The sequence below is a fragment of the Triticum aestivum genome, chromosome 2B (genome assembly GCF_018294505.1).
Source record: "Triticum aestivum cultivar Chinese Spring chromosome 2B, IWGSC CS RefSeq v2.1, whole genome shotgun sequence".
NCBI lineage: Eukaryota > Viridiplantae > Streptophyta > Magnoliopsida > Poales > Poaceae > Triticum > Triticum aestivum.
The window spans coordinates 810237592-810247837 of NC_057798.1; the positions used below are offsets into that span (position 1 = coordinate 810237592).

The following is a 10246-nucleotide window of genomic DNA, read 5'->3' on the forward strand; positions in this document are numbered from 1 at the left end:
CTGACTGCCCAGGCCACGTCGGATCCGATGTGGCAATCTGACGTGGCAAAATTGCGACCAATTGAAAAGGTCAAAAATTAGAATCGGCCCGGTCCAATTGGGTGTTTATATGGGCCAAGCCCATTAATTTAGCCTTTTTAATATATATTTTTCTGTTAATTTTCTCTAGCTACATGGGCCTGGCCCAACAATTTGGCCTTTTATTTTCTAGGGCATAGCCTTTTGCCGGTCTATTGATTTTCAATTTTCAGCGATTTTATTTTGTAGCTGGTCCCACCACTGATTGGTCCCACTTGTCATGCTTATCCCAAAATTGGTCCAACACATCAAAAAATTTGAACTTTGCCAAACAACCATTATATCTTGGACTCCATTGTCAGGTTTCCATTTGACAGGTATTCAAACCACATACACAATAATTATTAGACCAGAGAGCAATCAAAATTCATCCAAAACAACACTACATTAGTCTATTACAATCATTACAGTATACTACAAGCCAGATATGCCTACTACTGCCTACAATTACAACACATAATATGCTACTACTTGTTGATATGCTTCACAGCTTTGGACTTTGATTCGCACTTCACCTGTGCAAAGAATAAGAATGAAAATATAAGAATAAGAATGTGTACAGAACATCAAACAATAGCCAATGAGGAATCCAATAACTTATAAGCAAGAATTGACAGCAAATGCCTTGTAGATAAATAGTATGACTAACACTAACCAGTATATGTTCATGGAGTGAAATGTTCTCACTAGCTAGGATTTTTTTGGTATATAGTATACTGACATGTGCAACTCTAACTAAATTGATCATAGAAATGAAAAGAACTGTCAGAACAAGTTTATTCAGAATCCAGGCATGTCAAATTTTAAACACCAATAGAACAGATCTAGAAAACCAGACTATAATCATCATGCATCAGGATTTATGGTTCTACCAAAACAGTAAGGAGACAGAGATACACACATCAAGCATACTAGCTACTACAGTAGTAGCAAATAAACATTGATGGATTACCCACCGTGCATAGACAATCAGCAACAGCAGCAACAGTAGGTAGTAGAAGAAGGAGAAGAGGGAGGGCCCTGTCATGTGAGGAACTCCCCAGATTGCAAGAACCACAAAACAGCTGGTGGAGCACGACCGCTGCAAATTGTGGCAAATTGTGGTTAATTCGCCCTGGTATGTAGTCAGTACTATCCAAGAATACATGAATGATATATATAGTAAACAGACAGTGTAGGGAGCACTGCATAACTGTATGATATGTAAGCTAAAAAGCACTGTGTAACTATATGAACTCTGCGCTAAAAGGTCTTTGGAAGTGTATGTCAGCAGACAAAATGGTAATTAGTGTACTCTGCTATTTTACCTACTATACACCAAACAGATTAAATGTCCATGGACAATTCTAGCAAACGCAAAAATAATATGATTAGTTGGGATCATTTCTGATTTTGCTTGCTCGCACACCAACCACAAACGTGATCACAGCCAAGTATTTAACCAGTTTGCCGCCAAGTTTAAGTTACTACTAACCGGAAGTGAATAATCAATTATTAAAGATAAAGAAGTTAATTGAACATCAATTTTTACACATGTATAATGGCGTGAATAGAGCAATAGAGCAATGCCCAATCCTTACACGTGTATAATGGCGTAAATATGCAAGTTAGACCTAGATGTTACAAACAAGTGTTCTTTGCATAATTAATGAATAAGTGTAGTATTTCTGACTAGCCAAAATCATTCTTTGTGCATACATCCTGCCATGTTGTTCCTTGCCAAGTAAGCTCCCAAAAGTAGTATTAATAAAATTGAAACAGGATAACACATACAAGACTACATGAACCACAACAAGAAATTTTCTGTTGTGAGTAAGCTGCTTGCCGTTGTCCATTTGCTCCCACCAAGTCATCTATTATACATCCCCTGATCATCAGCGAATGGAGTTCCCTTCTTCCAGTGGAAGAAGTGGTATGTAATCTGAAATGAAGATTCAATTAGGAAAGCAATGACAATAGAGAAATAATTTCTAGATAGTATGTTTCATGCTATAATCTTATGAGAAAAATGGCAATAATTTGTACTTCCAGACTTGAGGTTGGGCCAACTAGAACTGCAGTATTTACTGCCATTATGATTTCATGAATTTTGCCACTACATTATTATATTTAAAGTAGCAAAAGAATGATTAAATGCAGGCTATTTATTTGGCTATTATGAAACAGTAAACCTTCAAACTAGAATACACTTTATTAGTTGGCAGGTTTGGCGAATGTGTCGTAGCAATTCTTCAGATCCATGGGAGTCGAGGATGTGTAAGCGAGGGAGGGAGGGGAGGGGGAGAGGCGGGTACCATGAAGTGGCCGAGGTTGACGAGCGTCCAGGCCATGCCTCCACAACCATGTCCTGCTCCACCTTGACCTTCTCCCAGTTGTTCTTCTTGTTCTAAAGCCGGCACAGCACCCATTCGTCCAGCTGCAATAGCCACACATCACAAAAGAGAGGGTCAGCATCTACCTATCGATCGATCAATATTGTTGGTGAGCAAAGTGCAAACTGGAAGACGTTGCGTTACCTTGAGGGGTCCCTTCTTGCCGGGCAAGTTTGCTTCCTCCTCTGTTAATCCACAAAAAAGAACACATAAGTATGTCAGCCAACAGTACATACATATAGAACAAATAAGGATTTAAAGGACTATTTGTTTTTTGGGGGGCCTTTGATGCTAGATTAAGAAGATGCAAATGGGTAAATAATATGAAGTCGGCGCACCATCAATAAATACTCAATCACAGTAGACAGTACTGGTAAGTGTATACCGTAGGTCTCGTACACACCTAATAATTACACACGACGAGGTGCATGAATGTCGCACCAAACACGGATACATGAATCAACATCTCACACTGATACTGATCAGACATGCATAACCTTAGGAGTATATACTGCATGTGCGGACTAGCATCATGAAACAACCAGAGATTCAGAACAAGTCCTGGCTCTGAAATCCTTATAACCAGAGATTCATGTACCCAACTGAAGCAAAAAAATAAGAAGCAGAAAAAAGCCCCTCCTACTGACTGATTGCTCCAGAAAAAAGCCCCTCCACAGCCAGCAGTAATCATATTTGATTTATACGACCGAATTGAGCACATGCAGTAGATCAGCCATTGCATAGCGACTGAATTCGAAATCTAACTGACAAACTAGGTGGAGCACTAGCCAAACTGACACAGAAACCAACACAGGGGCGATCACATTGTCATCACGACACCGAGCAAACACTGAAGACAGAAGGAAGTGACCAGCACATAATCAAGCTTACTTATCTACAAGCTACGGAGAAGAGAACGCAAGAGGCCTGTCAGGTTCACATCAGCCGGTGCCACTGAAAGCACCAGGGCCTGTCTCCTCCAATAACCTACTACTCTATTAACAAACATGCGCAAGGATTAGTCTACGTTCGGTTAAAAGAGTACAGGGGCTGTCAGATTAAACTAATATTCTGATCCACATGCCCCGGTAATACTTTTCCATCACAGGCATGTGGAGGAAAGAAAGTCCAACTATGCGCATGAGCAAGTGGTAAGCATCACCAAACCCACTACAGGGCCAAGACAATTCACAGAGAGCGACCTACACAAATGGATGCACTAGTTGGCGCTGATGCGAACCTGCCACTGGTGTGTCAACTGTCAACACTCGACGCAACAGGGTCCAGGAAAAATATGTAAGGTGTGTGTATGATTTGTGCTCCCCGTGCGCCTCTGAGCCTCTACGATTTACCACGGCGGGCCGCTACACCGGCCATATCTGCCGCGCTGGGAGGGTTCCAGCAATGTGGCGCCCGGCCGGATCTCGCCACGGCGCCACGTCGGCGCGAGCCAGCCCTCGATTCACCCAAGCGCATGCGCCGACAAACAGGAGCGCGGGGCCTAGCTCCGCCGGAGGCCCGCGCGGGCATCCCTGGGAGGCGGCAGGAGCGAGATCTGGCGGGGCGAGAGGGGGAAGAGGGGGGTGCGCGTGCACGTACTCTTGGTAGGCGGAGAGGAGGAAGACGGAGGCGAAGAGCACCCTCCCGACGAAGGAGATGAACCCCATCGCTGCTGGCCTTGCCCTGACTCGCCGTCGCCGCCGCTGCTGCTGCTCCTCCGCCTCGAGCTCCCCGCCCGCATCTCTGGTCCTCGGTCGCGACGACGACTAGGCTGCCCGAGGAGGAGGGGAAGAGGAGTGGGGTGGGAGCGGTTGGAGGCGGCGGCGGATCAAAGTCGGAGAGAGAGGTTGGGGGCGGCGGCTCCACCAGATCGGAGCGAGGGAGAGTAGAGGGGCTCACTGGTGGAGGCGGGGGAGGGAGGGAGAGAAAGAATGGAGGCGAGGGGGTGGGTGGAAAATGTCCATGAGGACTGACCTAGGGTTTCGGCTCGATGGGTTTGGGCCGTTGGATCCGGAAGCATCTGACGGTGGTGGTTGATGCGTGATCCGCGTGATATGCACATAGTCCAATCAGAACGCAGCAAATCATTTGATGACCTTATGACCATATAAATTGGTCATGATCGATTCAAGATAAAAAAATTCATTCCATTTTTCAGTGCTCAAAATGAGTTTTCTTTGTGAAAGTCCTATCAATTATTTGTTCAAATGATATCATATTTTGCACAAGTTTACATCGTGGATTTGCAAACAATATTGACAAAGGGAGTTTTTATTTTCTTTGCACGAAAAATCAATTTTTCATTTTTCGAGTGCCAAAATAAGTTTTTTTGTGAAGGACCTATAATATATTTGTTGCAAAATTGTACCAAATTAATTTTCTAAAATACTAGGACATATTTAATGCACAATTGACCAAATGGTTGGGTGAAAAAAGTTTTGATCCACCTCTGGTGAAAAAGACAAATTGTCGTCGTTTCAGCTGGAAAACGGGTCAAATTTGAACTGTAGCTGCCTCATAGTTTGCTCTTTATTTTTTCCAAAAATCATTTCTAGGTACATAAGTATCTATTTAATCAGAGAAACATCAAAAGTTTTCCAAGATGCAACCACTAGCTAGGAACGGTCAAGCCCGCCGTTTTGACCGCATTTTGAAACGGGCAAAAAAATTCAAAAAAATTCAAAAAATTGGAAAACCTTCGCATTGTGTCATTTTATGTGACCGAGTTTCCAGGAAAAATAATAAACTTGTAATACGGTAATTATTTTAAAAAGTGTTCTCATAAATGAGTTATCATGCGTGAAGATTCATGGCTTTCAAGCCAAATGATCAATCTTGTGGCCACATTCATGGCATAGTTTGTTCAAATGATCTCATATTGTGCACAAGGGTGCATCTTGGAATTCCAAACAATGTTGCCTAAGGAAGTTTTCATTTTCTTTGCACGGAAAATTCATTTTTCATTTTCTGAGTGCCCAAAAGGAGGGTTTTTTGTTAAGGAACTACCAAATAATTGTTGCAAAAGTGGACCAAATCAATTTTATAAAATACTAGGCCATATATAATGCACAATTGACCAAATGGTTGGGTGAAAAAAATTTGATCCACCTCTGGTGAAAAAGACAAATTCTCGTCGATTCAGTTGGAAACGGGTCAAATTTGAACTATAGCTGCCTCATACTTTGCTCTTTATTTTTTTCCAAAAATCATTTCTAGGTACGTAAGTATCTATTTAATCAGAGAAATATCAAAAGTTTTCCAAGATTCAACCACTAGCTAGGAACGGTCAAGCCCGCCGTTTTGACCGCATTTTGAAACGGGCATAAAAAATTCAAAAAAATTCAAAAATTTGGAAAACCTTCGCATTGTGTCATTATATGTGACCAAGTTTCCAGGAAAAATAATAAACTTGTAATACGGTAATTATTTTAAATAAGTGTTCTCAGAAATGAGCTATCAAGTGTGAAGATTCATGGCTTTCAAGCCAAATGATCAATCTTATGGCCACATTCATGGCATAGTTTGTTCAAATGATCTCATATTGTGCACAAGGGTGCATATTGGAATGGCAAACATTGTTGCCTAAGGAAGTTTTTATTTTCTTTGGACGAAAAAACCATTTTCCATTTTCTGAGTGCCTGAAATGAGTTTTTTTTGTGAAGGACCTACTATATATTTGTTGCAAAATTGGACCTAATAAATTTTATAAAATACTAGGCCATATTTAATGCACAATTGACAAAATGGTTGGGTGTCAAAAATTTTGATCCACCTCTGGTGAAAAAGACAAATTCTCGTCGATTCAGCTGGAAGCGGGTCAAATATGAACTGCAGCTGCCTCATAGTTTGCTCTTTATTTTTTTTCCAAAAATCATTTCTAGGTAAATAAGTATCTATTTAATCTGAAATACATGGTTTGATGGTGAGACATCGAGGTTTGGACGATGGCCGAGGGGCCCAACTCTAGAGCGCGTAAGCTCGCATGCCCGCCGTGTGGTCACCGCGTGACCGTGGCGTTGCCATGTGTTTTGGGCGGCCTAGGCATGTCTAGTGGGTTGGGCACTCCCCAGGTAGGTGGTAGGAAGAAAATCACAACATAAGATTCTCACGAGGAGACCGATCGATGCTCAAACATGAATAAGCAGCCAAGTGTTTGATTTGCGGTACGGGAAATGCGCATGGCTAATGGGCGTGAGTTTCGGCTGAGGATGATTAGTTACTAAGAAGACCGTCTTCACAAATTTTCACCTCAAAAGGAGGAGCCTAGGTGGTACTTGCTTTACAAAGTACCACACTGGACATAAATACGAATGTTGAAGTTGGGCTCAAAATAATGAATGGATTGATCTGGCATTTGGTGGAGGATGGTTATTTGGGCATAGGAAAGCACTGTAGAAAATGGATACCATTTGGACATGCCAAAGTGGTACTCCCTTCACAAAGTGCTGCTCTGAACAAAATAGGAAAATGAATTTTTTTCGAATTTTTTTTGAACTAGGCAAGGAATGTTTTTGACATGTTTGATGAAGATATGATCCAAAACATTTATGAGAATTTTTTGGGAATTTTTGGAATAACAGAAATATAGGTTGCTTCACAACCTAGGGCAAAAACTGCCACATGGACATGACACATAGGCAAAACTGATGAGATGGCGCCTAGTCATCACAACCCACCACAATCTACAAGGCTATGACCATCTATATTGGTCATTAACAACTAGAAATAAGGCAGCGGACTAGCACTGTTTGCTTTGTGACCATTTCGTGTAAGGAAATTACGACCTTTCTGACCAAAATGGTCGCAATGGTTTAGGGTTTGGAGCCCCCTGAACAGCTTTTGACCAATTGGTCTGAAATGGTCATAGATCTATGACCAATTCTTCCAGGGTCACTGACAGAAGGTCACTAGTTGACATATTTCTTGTAGTGAGAATTCTACCTTGGTGACCCCGTATATCAATGAACATAAGAATATTCTGCCCTCCAAACACCCGGAGCAGTGTGACGACTGGATTACATGTGAGCATATCAGGACTTCCGGCAGTTGGTTGCAAAAACGTCTCATGGGTGACAACGTTTTTTTTATGAGCTTTACTCGTTGGCCAGGGGACCATCTTCAACTGTATTGACTTACAAAGGGTACGAGATAAATGGGAATATATTTTACACGATCGCCCAAGATCAAAATAGCACCAACCAAAACAGTGGTCTCTGCTTTGATGCAGCAACCAAGAGGGGAAAGGACACATATTATGGCTACATAGTGGACATATGGGAACTTGACTATGGACATGATTTTAAGGTCCTTTGTTTCAGTGCAAATAGGTCAATCTATAAGGAGGTGGGGTACAGGTAGACCCACAGTACAGAATGACAACAGTGGATCTGAACAATCTTGGGTACAAAGACGAACCATTCGTCCTAGACAATGATGTGGCGCAGGTTTTCTATATGAAGTACATGTCTACCAAACCGTGAAAAAGAAAAGATAAGGAAGCGAATACATCATGGAAGCCAAAGCGCCACATAGTTCTTTCAGGAAAAAGAGTCTTCGTGGGAGTGGAAGGCAAGATAGACATGTCTAAAGATTATGAAAAGTTTCATGAAATCCCTCCGTTAAGATTCAAGGCTGACCAAAGCACCCTGTTAAGCGATGAAGATTATCCATGGTTACGACGCAATAAGCAAAGGACACAAGCGAAAGAAAAAGTGAAGACTTTCTCTCCACAACTATTATGATAATGCCTTTGATCTACAATATCACTACAACTACATGTAAAGAAATGAAATCTCTTTGTAACAGATGAGTTTTCCTCTGAACATGCTATTTGGGTGAAATAATGATACCATGCCAACTTTCAACCTTTTCAGAGTTCATTTGTAGTGGTTTCCAATTTCAGGGTCATTTAGCTTTAAAAAATTAGTAAATGCATGAAAATACCAAATGAAGTCATAAAGGGTTGAAAATTGATGATGTGGCTTTAAATGGTGCATTTTGAACACACAAAAATTCTGGTGTTCAAATAAGTTCAAAAGTATGAAATCCCTTTGAAACAGATGAGTTTTCGTCCAAAACCATGATACTTCGAAAGAGATTGTCCATTTTTACACGAAGTGCATCCAGTTTTTGCCGTAACCCTTTCAACTTTCTAGCACATGCTATGTGGGTGAAATGATGATACCATACCAACTTTCAACCCTTTTAGAGTTATTTGAAGTGCTTTTCAATTTGAGGGTCATTTAGCTTTAAAAAATCAGTAAATGCATGGACAAATACCAAATGAAGTCAGAAAGGGTTGAAAATTGGTGATGTGGCTTTGTATGGTGCATTTTGAACACACAAAAAGTCTGGAGTTAAAATAAGTTCAAAAATAATGAAATACCTTTGTAACAGATGAGTTTTCATATGAAACCCTGATACTTCGAAAGAGATTGTCCATTTTGTACACGAAGTGCATCCAGTTTTTGTGGTAACCCTCTCAATGTTATAGCACATGCTATGTGGGTGAAATGATGATACCATGCCAACTTTCAACCTTTTTAGAGTTCATTTGAAGTGCTTTTCAATTTGATGGTCATTTAGCTTTAAAAAATCACTAAATGCCTGGAAAATACCAAATGAAGTCAGAAAAGGTTGAAAATTGAAGATGTGGCTTTGAATGGTGCATTTTGAACACACAAAAAGTGTGGAGTTCAAATAAGTTCAAAAAAATGAAATCCCTTTGTAACGGATGAGTTTTCATCCAAAACCCTGATACTTTGAAAGAGATTGTCCATTTTGTACACGAAGTGCATCCAGTTGTCGTAACCCTCTCAACTTTTAGCACATGCTACGTGGGTGAAATGTTGATACCATGGCAACTTTCAATCTTTTCAGAGTTCATTTGAAGTGCTTTATAATTTCAGGGTCATTGTGCTTTAAAAAACAGTAAATGCATGGAAAATACCAAATGAAGTCAGAAAGGGTTGAAAATTGATGATGTGGCTTTGTATGGTGCATTTTGAATACACAAAAAAACTAGAGTTCAAATAACTTCAAAAAATGAAATCCCTTTGAAACAGAGAGTTTTCATCCGAGTGCACGACACACAATTATAAAACACATATATTACTTTTCTATTTTACTTGTTCGCCTTGACCCTAGTTTTCTTATTCCTCATTCTTCATTGTTCTTTGTGTTCAACGGAATGATCCATGAGGCCATGTGGGATTTCGGGTCTCTTAAAAGACATCATCGACGTGCCTTGCACACCGGTTCCCTGTCAAGATCCTTCGACGATGTTATTCTGGGCATCACGCTCGATGTCTGGGGTACACGGTGAAGTTTTTGTGTGCAAACAATAGGTTGACATTTTCTTCCATTTGACAAAATTATTAAAACATTTACATGCTTGATTATATGAGTAAATTAAATAATTAGTAAGCAAATTTCCTTCATACCACCCTAAAAAAGAAATCATGACTTTCCGATACATTTTGGTAAAATGAGTTAGTTCTTGTACCTTTCTAGATGGGATGTCATTTTAGACTCAGTTTGCGGATTCTCTTTGGCAAACATGATGCTCACTTTATGCTCCCTCTGTTTGGTTCTTTTTAGAAGTCAGATTTTACAAATTTTAATCAAGTTCATAGAGGAGACTATTTATATCTACTATACTATGTCTAGTGATGTATAGAATGACATGTATTTTGTTATTCTAGATGCAATAGTAGTAGTAGACCAAGAGTATCCTATATAGTGGTGCAAATAACCTCTGTTGCAACAACATGAGACCCGGAGCAATTAACTCAACA

At 40.4% G+C, this 10246-nt stretch overlaps 1 protein-coding gene across 2 annotated transcripts; it reads right to left on the reverse strand.

Annotated features, from left to right (window-relative positions):
- Positions 1-366: 366 nt before the first annotated feature.
- Positions 367-4385, reverse strand: LOC123047610 (uncharacterized). 2 transcript variants are annotated; one of them, XR_006423038.1, is made up of 6 exons: positions 4050-4385; positions 2595-2635; positions 2373-2494; positions 1852-1999; positions 1035-1159; positions 367-593 (listed from the first exon to the last, which is right to left on the reverse strand). XR_006423038.1 is itself a non-coding variant. In XM_044471195.1 (4 exons), the coding sequence occupies exons 1-4, from the start codon at positions 4115-4117 to the stop codon at positions 1928-1930; spliced, it is 303 nt and encodes a 100-aa protein (XP_044327130.1). In that variant the 5' UTR covers positions 4118-4383; the 3' UTR covers positions 1559-1927. The 2 variants fall into 2 exon arrangements, 1 of the variants encoding a protein (XP_044327130.1); XM_044471195.1 differs by lacking the exons at positions 367-593; positions 1035-1159 and having other exon boundaries at positions 1559-1999; positions 4050-4383.
- Between the last annotated feature and the right edge of the window lie 5861 nt (positions 4386-10246).